General features: G+C 39.9%; 1 protein-coding gene across 1 annotated transcript in view; it reads right to left on the bottom strand.

Moving 5' to 3' along the window:
- Positions 1 to 2,910: 2,910 nt before the first annotated feature.
- GIPC2 (GIPC PDZ domain containing family member 2) overlaps positions 2,911 to 13,314 on the bottom strand; it is a gene marked incomplete at both ends in the record, with an annotated part of 86,844 nt that continues 76,440 nt past the window's right edge. The window contains one exon of the mRNA XM_082863377.1: positions 2,911 to 3,050. Coding sequence (XP_082719503.1) covers positions 2,911 to 3,050 — 140 coding nt within the window. The remainder of the gene's footprint in view (positions 3,051 to 13,314) is intronic.

The following is a 13,314-nucleotide window of genomic DNA, read 5'->3' on the forward strand; positions in this document are numbered from 1 at the left end:
TCATGCAGGCTCAGTAGTTGTGGCGCACAGGCTTAGTTGCTCTGCAGCATGTGGGATCTTCCTGGACCAGGGCTCAAACCCGTGTCCCCTACATTGGCAGGTGGATTCTTAACCACTGCACCACCAGGGAAGCCCTATTAGTTGAATTCTTAAAGAGTTTCACATCATATAATTATATAATTGTATTTTTGAAACATCACAGAAACCCAAAATGTACCCATTTGTAGTCATCAGAATGTGTAGACCTGCTGGGAGCCAAGCTGTGCTCAAGACCCCATTGAACCCAACGTTCACTCATCCTTTGCATTCTTTGCACAAAGAAAACAGAGTGTGCTCTTAGTGGCCACTGAAAGATGCTGTTTTGCATGAAAGGAAATCAAGAATAAAATAATCAAAATCTTAAAAAGAATGAAACAATCATCCTCCACTTGGAGAAAAAAAAGTTCTTAGAGAACAAGAGAAAACAACAGAGGCCTTCTGAAAATGTTTAGTGTTGCCAATAAAATGGCACAGTTAAAAAAAAAAGACTTCATCTCATTGTAGCAGTAGAAGGGTAGCTCCCACTTGTAGACTGTGACATCCAAAAAGAAACCCTGTTCCTTTTGTGCACTGAGAGTTTTACCAAAAGGCACAAAGTTCACAAAGAGATATATTTTCAGGTAAGAGAACAAAATGAGGAAACTTACTTTGTTACCAGTTTATCAGTAGAGGTAACAGAGAAAGACATTTCAAGAAAAAAAAACTGTTAGTAGTAAAACACCTGTGCCCAGCTGACACCCTTTATGCTCATTTGATGCTAACAAGCAAGTTACAGTTGCAGCTGTACATGGCCGTCAGTACCTTACACATCAAAACTCTAGAAAGATCATGGTAACCACTTTGTGAATATGAGATTCCACAAATCACAGGGAATTTGCACCAAGTGTCAGTGTTCATCCATATCCAGAAGGAAAGGAGGATCAGACAGCCATCAATAATAAACGATGACTCATCATTTCAAATCTAACGTCTAGTGCCAAAAATTTTATTTTTTGCTTCAACCGAAATATTTCTGTGGGCCTCTTAAGTCATCCAATAACTTTCCTATCCTATGAGAAGTGATATTAAGAATTAGTATGGGGGCTTCCCTGGTGGCGCAGTGGTTGAGAGTCCGCCTGCCGATGCAGGGGACACGGGTTCGTGCCCCAGTCCGGGAGGATCCCACATGCCGCGGAGCGGCTGGGCCCATGAGCCATGGCCGCTGAGCCTGCGCGTCCGGAGCCTGTGCTCCGCAACGGGAGAGGCCACAACAGTGAGAGGACCGCGTACCGCAAAAAAAAAAAAGAATTAGTATGTATTTGGGGACCTCTGAAAGAAATTCACTAAACAAGTAGCAACAAATTACTACAGCCTGGGCTGAATGCTATTTCCAAATGATGGGCAAGGGCAATAAGACAATCCACATTCCATAAACTGCTTTTGTTACATGTTAATGACTGCAACAGTTTCTGTGCAGGTTTCAGATTAATGAGACAAAGAATACCAAGATTCATAGAATTAAATTTATGTGAAAAAGAGAGCGGAACGCAGTAAAAGTGAAGTTGCACCAGAAAACAAGAGTTATCTAAGCATCAACCCAGCATGAAAAGGGAATTACTTCTGATTTCCTAGAATACACCCCTCACAGGTTATTATTTCTGATTACCATGGCAGCATGCAGCATTTTCCATCTAACATTTTAGAAGAACACTTGGTCACACCGTGCTCCGCCTTATTAAATGATCTATGTTGAAACCATTCATTTCCATTTCTCTTACATCTGTAAAATGTCAAGTTAAGAGTGATAAAACAGTCATTTACCCTCAATTTTCTCAATAATGTAAGGTTTCAGAGAGAGTGTATTAGAACTCTAAAATAATAAGCTAATATATTTTCTCAATTTTCCCTTCCTCCTGCATTTTCACTAGGGGGAAATCTACTGCTTATAGTATCTCCTTTTAAGTTCAGGAGGCTTAAAAGTGTTGCTCTTCCAAAAAAAAAAAAAAGTGTTGCTCTTTAACCCTCAAAAATGTTCCCAAACATAGTTATTTTCTGAGTAAACATCTTTCAAAAGAAAAGTTCTACAAAGACTATAAAAACTTTCCCTGGAATGCTTCTAAAGGGTAACATAACAGTAGGTATGGATGGAAAAGAAATAGTGTTGTAAGAACTGCTAAAAAAAGAAAAATCAAATATAAGTGGTTTCTACTGTATCTGCCTCTTTTTCACCTTCTTCTACATGTGCAAATACATACACAACACAATAGATTTCAACAAGTTTAAGAAGCAAGGAAGCAATTACAAAGAAGCAAAAAATAAAAGTCAATCAATCCTTGTTTTACAAAGAGAGTAAGTAAGCCATAGACATCAACAGGCTACAGGAATCTTCCTCTCCTTATTCAGTGGATTTAAAAAAAAAATGTTTCTAGACCTCTAGTAGGCATAATGCGTATTTCATGTCCTGAACATATCCCGTTCAAGCTAGTATAACAAAATGAAGATGCTATGAGGCAAATTATACTCCAATCCTCGTTTTCACTGCATTAAGATTTTGCAAAAGAACTACAAAGAGATTGCAATCAACTACTTATACGTGGAAAACAAAACATGGCTGTCAGTGGGGACCAAAATAACCTATCTAGAAATACTCTCTAAAACTAACTTTAAAAAGCTTTTAAATGAGTATTAAATTTGATCACGTTTTAGGAAATTTATCTTAAGCATACTACATATGCAACTGCATTAAAAGTGCCCAGAAATCAAAATTATATTTCAAAAGAATGTATTCATACACATAAAACAAGCCAGAGTCCATAACAGTGTCTAAAAGCAGATTTTAACTTTTTTTTTTTTTCATTCCTCCAGAGACGATCATTCACATCATAATCATCCTCATTTGGCATCACCAATGACTCCCCAAACATCAAAGACAAACTCATCTGGGAACGCAAAGTCTCCAAGGGTTTCATCAAGTGCCACAGCAAATTCATCCGGATTACCTTTGTCCTTTCCAGCTTCAAACATTGTAGTAGCTATCAAAAATAATTTTTAAAGATTAATTAGCATCAGAAGACTGAGAAAAATGACACCAAGGCAAAATACTTTCTAAAAGTAACATGCATACGTCTATTCCCATAGATATTCTAGAAGGAGATGCATGTCTATGTGCACCAAAATCCATGGGCAATAAGGTTCATAGGCAGTATTATTCACAACAGCCCCAACCCAGGAAGACCCCAGGTATCTATCAGTAGGAAACTAAATAAACATAGTATAATCATACAATGAACTTATACACAGCAATGAAAGTGAAAAAAACACAGCTAATATACCAGAACATTCTCAAATCTCCCAAATGTGACATTAAGCAAAAGAAGCCGGACACAAAGGAATCATACTATATTATTCCATTTACATAAAGACAAAAAAACTGGCAAAACAAATTTATGGCTAAGTTGGGAAAGTGGTTACTTTTGGAGAGGAGGGAACAGGCAATAATTGGGAGAAAGCATAAAGAGGGCTTTTGAGTACTGGCAGAGTTTTATTTCTTGACATGAGTGGCGGTTAAATAAGTGTTCACATTGTGAGAATTTTGTGTTGTATACTTATAACTTGTTCATTTTTCTGTATGCATGTGTATTTAGCATTAAAGAGTCATTCATTCATTCAAAAAAAATTTTAATAAAAGGAACATGCATAGATACATACTTCTAGTACAAATTAAAATAAGTTACTCTCTATCATTACACATCAAGGTAGCAAAGATGTTTTAAACAATCTGTCTTTGGCACCCTGGTTTGCATCTTCTACCCCTGTCTTCTCCCCCATCTTGGAGCTCATCAGGTGGGAGCCTCTGGTGTCCCTATGGGTGGAGCAAGGGCTCCTGTGGCTAAGCCTGATGGGAGACCCAGAGTACATCTGCTCCCCACCCCCCACAGTCACTAGCTTTCTCCGTCCCCTCTTCCACTCCCCACCCCCAACTATAAAAAAGACAAAGGATAACAGTTTGCAACGGGGCATCAAGCTAGGGAGAAGGGGAGGAAATCTGTCTCCTCGTGGAATCAAGGAAATTTTTTTGAGCCCCTTTCCAGTTTGGGATAGAAAGCAAAGATGGTGCCCTTGTTCTGTTTTTCTAATAAGTTGCCTGGATCCCATATTTTATGTCTGGGGAACCAGCATCTTCAGGAGTACACATTCCCCTGGGACTTGTCCCTCCTGGCTGGGAGCCCATAAGGCTCAGCTGGTTTTTTTCTCAGCCCCCTATAAGCACTAGCTACCAGGAAGAGACAGTGTGGATGTGATTTGGGACTTGGGTGAAAAAAACCCAGGTAAAACGGAAACACCAAAGCCCAGCCTCTTTTTCCCTCCCAAGTTAAGGTTAAACAAATCAAAGGTTGTATGACTTCTCTGAATGAGCCAAGAGGTCTGGTCTTTCCAGCTAAAATCCACTAGGGCTCTGGAGAGCATTTAAGAACTGTTCCTCACCTCGAACAGCTTAGTACTAACACAGGTAGGCTAAGGAGAAGGCAGGAGATATGGCCAATAGAAGGGCACCACAATCAGAGCAGAAGTGGGATGTGGATGGGGTGACCTGGGGTAGGAGTCAAAGCCCTAGTTAAGGTGAGGAGGGCTTCCACATAGCTGGACAGGTTGGTGTAGGGTGGAGAGTCCAGGTGTGGTAAGGAGGGCATGGGGTGGGGGAGAAGAGGACAGCAGGCACACTGATGAGAGATTGGTTACATACAAGGGCATGCATCACATACATGTATATCCACCGAATAATGGGAACCACGTTTGTCACTGTCAGAGAAAGATAAATTGGAAAAGGGAGAAAACTAGAATGATTACTGCTAAATTAGAATTGTAGAGATCAGTGAAATATTTTTTTTTTCAAAAGAGAGATTAAAAACTATAGAGGTAAAGACATGAACACAGGGCATCCGTGGTGGCACAGTGGTTAAGAATCCACCTGCCAATGCAGGGGACACAGGTTCAAGCCCTGGTCCAGGAAGATCCCACATGCTGCGGAGCAACTGAGCCCGTGCACCACAACTACTAAGCCTGCGTACTGAGCTGCAACTACTGAAGCCCACGAGCCTAGAGCCCGTGCTCCACAACAAGAGAAGCCACCGCAATGAGAAGCCTGCACACCACAATGAGGAGTAGCCCCCACTCGTCACAACTAGAGAAAGCCCGCATGCAGCAAACGAAGACCCAACGCAGCCAAAAATAAATAATAAAATAATAAAATAAAATAAAAAGACATGAATACACACATTCCTCGATCCACTGTGGGGACCTGGGAGCAGTGACACCCCAATAGCAATGAGCACACAAAACACCCAGATCTTGTTTCCCAAATATCATTTTCCACTAAAAAGAATCAGAGTTCCTCAGAGAAATGGCTGATTCCAGGGCTGGAGGAGGAAAAGTACAATATGAACTAAGAATAACTTCTGCCAGAAAGTAAGAAAGTCTCAAAAAAAAAAGGTAGGAACATGTGAAAAGACATAGAAGTCAGAGCGGAATAATGCCCACTGACCGAATGAGGGACAATTTGAGCATCAGAATAAGTAGTGATGGTCATAGATTATAATCCTATTGAACAAAACAGCAAACCATGAATCCATAATGAAATGATTGGTTGACTGACAAATAGATGGATGAAAGGTTGGTTGGTTGATTCATGAGGAACAGGATATTTACATGGCTTCAAAATATCTCCTCACCAAATACTTATTATGAAGAGAATAACTTGACAGTGGAGAAGCTTAGTAAATATCACCTAAACAAGTCATCAACATAAACAATATCATAAACAGAACAAATCAAAATCCTGTGCCTCCAGATAAGATGTAATGAAAAGAACACAGCACCACATTCGTGATATCTCTGCCAGAGGTGTAACCTGAATGTTATTATGGAAAAATAATCCAAAAATGAGGAACATTCTGCAAAATAACTGGTTTGTTCCCTCCAAAAGTGTCAAGGTCATGAAAATCAGGAGTGGAAAATGCTCCAAACTGACACAAGTAAAAGTAACACATGATTTTGAACATGCTCTTTTGCTGCAATGGATATTAAGGGCACTTGGTGAAACAAAAAACAGGATATGATTAGATGTTAGTAATGTATCAATGTTGATTTCATGATTTGGACAGTTATATTAGGGTTACACAAGAGAATACCTTTGTTTATAGGGAATACGCACTAAAGTATTTGGGGGCAATTGTATATCATTAATTTATTCTCAAATGGTTCAAGAGAAAAAAATTTTGTACTGTATAACTTTTCTCTAAGTTAGAGATTGCCTAAAAAATATATTTTAAGCAGTAAAAAGTGAGGAAAATTGAATCTCCTCATTATCATCTCCCTGTCTCTCACGTTGCCCCAGGCTTCAGCCATGACCCAAAAGCTCCTCAATTTACCATTAACCTAGAAGCAAACACTTCAAAAGGGAGGAAGGTCCAGCTGCAGCTGGACCTTCTTCTCCAGCCCAAGGGCCTGCCAAGTTTACTAAAACTTTTATATATATATATATATATATATATATATATATATATATATATATATATATATATATTTTTTTTTTTTTAGTGATATGCCAAGGCTGGCCAGGATATAGTGAAGCAAACACTCAAATATACTGGTGTCGACTTTGTAAATTTGGCTTTTGAAAAACAATTTGGCAACAAGTACCAATCTTGAAAAATGTTCACATCCTTTGATCTACTAATATTTCCACTTCTGTGAATCTATACATTTTTTTCTCCCAGCTTTATTAAGATAAAATTGATATACGTCACTGCATAGGTTTAAGGTACACAGCATAATGATTTGACTTATATATATCATGAAATGATTACCACAATAAGTTTAGTGAACAACCAGCATCTCACATAGACACCAAAAAATATTTTTTTTCTTGTAATGAGCTCTTCGAATTTACTCTCTTAACTTTCATATACACCATACAGCAGTTAGCTAGAGTCATCATGTGTACATTACATCCTTAGTACTTATTTATCTTATAACTGAAAGTTTGTATCTTTTGACCACCCTAATCCAATTCCCCTCCCTCTCACCCCCTACTTCTGGTAACCACAAATCTGATCTTTTTCTATGAGTTTGGTTTTTTGGTGTTCTGTTCTTAGATTCCACATATAAGTGAGATCATACCGTATTTGTCTTTCTCAGACTTATTTCACTTAGTATAATGCCCTCAAGTCTCATCCATGTTGTCACAAATGGCAGGATTTCCTTTTTATGGCTGAATAATATTCCACTGTATATATATATCTCAACTTCTGTATTCATTCATCTGCCAGTAGATACTTAGGTTATTTCCTAAGTCTATTTTCTTAGGCTATTGCGAATATGCTGCTATGAACACAGGGGTGCAGATATCTCTTCAACATAGTGTCTTCTTTCCTTCACACAAGAGAATCTACACTTTTTTTTAAATCTTTAAAACAGAAAAAAAATTTAGAAGAACATTTTTATTTTTAAAAAACCTAAGATGTAGGATCAATAAGATACAGGATCATTAAGTCACCTCTAGTATGATGAAATATATTAGATGAAATATTTGATGAAATATTTTGAAGTAATTTTAAACAATGTTTATAACTTTGTAATAACTTGAGAAAATCTTCTTAATATTTACTGAAAAAGCAGTACATAAATTTTATATTACAATCACACTATGTTTTTTACAAAAATCTCTACATAGGATGGGTAAAGGGAGAAGTGTATGTTAAAGCAATTATAATCAAATATTAATGGTAGAATCTAGGTAGCAGGTATGAAGTACTAAAAAGTCTTTCAACCGTACTATATGTTTGAAAATCACCATAATAAAATATTAGGGAGAGAAACTTCTACACAGACAATGAAAGAAAAAAAATTTTTTTAAGAAGATGTTGGGGGTAGGAGTTTATTAATTAATTTATTTATTTTTGCTGTGTTGGGTCTTCGTTTCTGTGCGAGGGCTTTCTCTAGTTGTGGCAAGCGGGGGCCACTCTTCATCGCGGTGCACGGGCCTCTCACTCTCACGGTCTCTGTTGTTGCGGAGCACAGGCTCCAGACGCGCAGGCTCAGTAGTTGTGGCTCACGGGCCTAGTTGCTCCGCGGCATGTGGGATCCTCCCAGACCAGAGCTCGAACCCGTGTCCCCTGCATTAGCAGGCAGATTCTCAACCACTGTGCCACCAGGGAAGCCCGAAAGAAAATTTTAAATACAGTAGATACATTCAAATTGGAGAGAAAGTTTTTGTTTTGGTTTTTTTAGCTAGGGCCTGTTCAGTGCAGTAAAACTATGGCTGACTTACAACTCTGTGCCCTCATGGGTACCAGTTATATTTTGGAAATTATTTCCTAAGCCACTGAGAAACACTCTAATGCTCTAATGTCTACAAGTAATGCTTCTCTTTCAACAGCCATAGTATCATAGTCAAGAAAGGAGGAAAGCTACCCTAAAAGCACATTTCCACAGTGAGATAAGAAACCAAGTGTTCAGGAAATGGAACTCTACTGATGTTCTGTGTCCCTTCTCTCCTTAGGTGGTCTTGCCTTGGAGGTCTTAGCCACAAGCCCAGCTTAACCATGGCTGCTGCAGAGAAGTCCCAAACCTTCACTTCCATCCCTGACTTCTCTCACAAGTTCCAAATACCCCTTTCTGAATAAGGGGTGCACAAGTCTCCTAGCTTGTATTCTGTTAGCATCTCAACCAGCATGTCCAGAAACCAAACATCATGTCCCCTTCCGAAAAAACCGCTACTCCCCTTCCCATTGCCACCACTGTCATCAGTAGTACAATCACTGTCCCTGTTACTTTCTCTTCTTGCCTGTGTACCAAACACTGCCTCCCCTTGATTCTACCCCTGCAACCTCTCCAGCCTTGATTTCACTCGCACTGCCACCATGCTATTTCCTTAATCTCCAAGGCTAGTCAGCGAACCATCTCCCATAGATACATTAGATTTCTCTTCCTAAAGCACAGCTCTGATCCTATTAGGTAATAAGACAAAAGGACCAGGAAGCTCCTTTCCACCTCTGAGACTGTCTGTGTCACTCGCATATATGAAAATATTCCTTTGATCTCCAACGCATATCTTAAAAACTCTAAACCCTGTCTGTCATTCTGATCCGAAGTACCCCTCGTTCCCACATGGCTTACTCCTGCACTAATGCTGTACCCTTAGAAATCTGACAACTCAAAAAGCCGTCTGTCCTCCTTCCTACCTTTGCCCAGGATAGCCTGCTCCTAATCACCAGCTCCATCATCAAAATCCTTTCTCGGGCTTCCCTGGTGGTGCAGTGGTTGAGAGTCCGTCTGCCGATGCAGGGGACACGGGTTCGTGCCCTGGTCCGGGAGGATCCCACATGCCGCGGAGCAGCTGGGCCCGTGAGCCATGGCCGCTGAGCCTGTGCGTCCGGAGCCTGTGCTCCGCAACGGGAGAGGCCACAACAGTGAGAGGCCCACGTACTATTAAAAAAAAAAAAAAAAGTCCTTTCTCTCCTTCAAGGCTCCTTCCTCCATGAAATCCTGTGTCCCCAACTGGAAGTAACATCTGCATTCCCTAAAGCCTCCTACCAGTGCTCTTCATACTTGAGTATGCAAACATATTGGCTGAGATCTCGGCAAAGTGCAGATTCTGGTCCAGTAGCTCTGCAGCAAAGCCTGAGATTCTGCATTTCCAACAACCCCCAGGTAATGCCAGTCCCCAGACCACACTCTGAGGCATAAGGCCTTACGGTGCACATTTAACATTGTTCTGTGTTGTCATTATTTTCATCTACATATTGCCTCTATCAGAGAATAAACTCCCAACAGATCTTGAATAGCTTACTCAGTCTTTTATGCCCAGGGAAAACTAGTTCAGTGTCTTATGTACAGTAAATGCTGGTAGCTGGGTAGGTCCAGAAAGAGTCCTTGTAATTACACTTAAATAATTTTTGTACCCGCACAGTTAGCATGCACTCAAGAAAGTGAAGCCCAGAACTCTGGTCCTGTAGCCAGGATGTGAAAGAAGAGCAGCCAAAACTCTTGCAAAAGTAGGACTCAAGTTCAGAAGTTTGCTTAGACTCCAATTCTAAATAGTTCTCATAGGGCCTACAGACAGCATTTATTGAGACAGTTACCTAAAGATCATACTGACATGAGGGTGATATTTCTTCTTTGAGGAAGAAATAAGATGCACACAAATAAAAGATATGAGAAAACCTACAGACAATTCAGAAGCAGAAATTAACAGTGCAGATGACTGATGCTCTTAAATGCTGGAGGAAACGATGACCAGGATCAGATGTTCACTAATGGACACTGAATCAAACAAACAACCTCCCTCCCTCCCTCCCTCCCTCCCTCTCCCTCCCTCTCTCTCTCTCTCTCTCTCTCTCTCTCTCTCTCTCTCTCTCTCTCTCTCTCTCTCTCTCTCTCACACACACACACACACACACACACACACACACACACACACACATTGGCTGAAAGAAACAACTTGGTGCATGTTTTTTGGCACCTCAGGAAGTCAGCAGTACTGGCTAGCGCCCTGAGCCCAGGAACAACATATCCTGGACCTGGCCGACTCTGACTCGCAATCTCTGGTTTGGGTTCCTTAGTCACAAATTGAGAAAAATGATGGCTTAAGATGCCCAGACAATAACCTTACAGTCCAAACTATATAATCTCACTCATGCTGGCACAGTAGAGAAGAAAACCTCCCTTACACTAAACACAGCCCCAGAACTGCTCAGACCTCCTATATGTTTCTACCTCTACTACACCACTACCATTATTACTGGCAATAATTGTTAGTAATCATTGCTAAGAATGATAATAGCTGTACCTATTATTTATGATGTGATAGAAACTTTATATATATTTAATTTAATGCCTTGCCAACCCAGTACGGTTGTTTTTTATCATACCCTTTTACAAAGATACAGAAATTATGATTCAAAGTTAAATAATTTGCCCAAGGGCTAAAGCTTCAAAAATGATATTAGGACTCCATACTCCCTGTGAATTCACTATTTTTGTGCCTCTTAACAGACATTTGGTCAATAAACATTTACCAAGGATTTACTCTGGGAGAGGCACTGTGGTAGGAGCTGAGATTAAAAACTGAGTAAGTTATCTCCCTTCAAGGAAACACGGGTCTTGTAGAAGCAACAAAAGTACCAATTAGGCAGCTTCATAGTTATGCTGGAAATACTGTATGTAATGCAGTGCTCCAGAGATCTTTCCCAAATCCATAATTTGCTTATGTATTTTAAAAGAAATTAAGAATGGAGCACGCTCTGAACATGTTATGAATTGCTAACTCATAAAGTATAAACATAGATTTTAAATATTTTTTACAGGAGAAATAAATGGTATTATTGTATCCGTTTTGGTAAAAGATTGAATCTCTGATTTAAGACAAAAGCAAAAGAGGGCTTCCCTGGTGGCTCAGTGGTTAAGAATCCACCTGCCAATGCAGGGGACACGGGTTCAAGCCCTGGTCCAGGAAGATCCCACATGCCACAGAGCAACTAAGCCCGTGCGCCACAACTACTGAGCCTGCGCTCTAGGGCCCACGAGCCACAACTACTGAGCCCACGTGCCACAGCTACTGAAACCTGTGCGCTCAGAGTCCGTGCTCCGCAACAAGAGAAGCCACGGCAATGAGAAGCCTGCGGACCGCAAGGAAGAGTAGCCCCTGCTCATCGCAACTAGAGAAAGCCTGTGCGCAGCAACAAAGAACCAACGCAGCCAAAAATAAGTAAATAAATAAATTTATGAAAAAAAAGAGAAAAGCAAAAGAAACTTTAGCAAAATGAAATACTTTTTTAAAAGTTTTATTACATTAACATAGTGACAGCTACTAAAATGCTTTTAATATGTTAACTATAATAGATCTGCAGTATGCCGCAATAATATTCAGCACCTGAATACAACCTGGCAGAAAATATTCCACTAAAATGTAGAATTGTTACACCACATATAGCAGCTAAGTGCTGACATCTAGTGGCCAGACTGAGAATATCTTTATATTATTACCACTACTAAACAACTTTCACACCATTATTAATGACAAACTTATATTGGTGATACAGGTCAATCTGTATTTTCCACTAAGTTTTTAAATACTTAAACATAACTTTTAGCTATAAGGTACTACTGAAGGGGAAAAATCTTGGTATCAAAGTCCCAGAATTAAATCTCAGTCCTTGTTAGCTGACTGGGCAAGTTACCAAACATCTCTGAATCTGTTTGTTCTCAAATCTATAAAATGGCACATAGCAGGGTTTAGATAAAGGTTAGTGACCACCATTGTTAATTTAACCATTAAATCTGTAACTGTACCTCTTTCTACGTAAAGTCTTTAACACCTACTTTCCCTAAGACTTTTCATAAATGTCGACCCATTTCAAGCAACTCACACATTAGTCAAACATCAAAAAATACAGGCAATACAGAATGTTTAAGAAAAATCTATTTCCAAAATTTCATTGGCTTTATCTGAGAAGGATGACTTTCACTGTTTTGAATTCAGTGAAAAAAGAAATCATCCTAGGAAAAAATGTAATAACCTCTAAATAACATTATCATATATGTTTAAAAGACCTATAAAAGATTTTACAGGAAAACTCTACTGAGAAACTATCATTCAAATTTCCTTTCCACATATTTCTGGACCTCTTTTTTTTTTTAAGGATTTTCATTTCTACTTTTAAAATGATAAACTTCATTAGCAATAACATTAATTTTTTAACATCTTTATTGGAGTATAATTGCTTTACAATGTTGTGTTAGTTTCTGCTGTATAACAAAGTGAATCAGCTATATGTATATATATCCCCATATCCCCTCCCTCTTGCGTCTCCCTCCCTCCCACCCTCCCTATCCCACCCCTCTAGGTGGTCACAAAGCACCGAGCTGATCTCCCTGTGCTATGTAGCTGCTTCCCACTAGCTATCAATTTTACATTTGGTAGTGTATATGTCAATGCTACTATCTCTCTCTGTCCCAGCTTACCCTTCCCCCTCCCCATGCCCTCAGATCCATTCTCTATGTCTGCGCCTTTATTACTGTCCTGCCCCTAGGTTCTTCAGAACCTTTTTCTTTTTTTTTTCTTTTTTTTTTTTTTTGCGGTACGCTGGCCTCTCACTGTTGTGGCCTCTCCCATTGCAGAGCACAGGCTCCGGACACGCAGGCTCAGCGGCCATGGCTCACGGGCGCAGCCGCTCCGCGGCATGTGGGATCCTCCCAGACTGGGGCACGAACCCGTGTCCCCTGCATCGGCAGGCG

The sequence above is a fragment of the Leucopleurus acutus genome (assembly GCF_964270905.1).
Source record: "Leucopleurus acutus genome assembly, chromosome: 2".
Taxonomy (NCBI): Eukaryota; Metazoa; Chordata; class Mammalia; order Artiodactyla; family Delphinidae; genus Leucopleurus; species Leucopleurus acutus.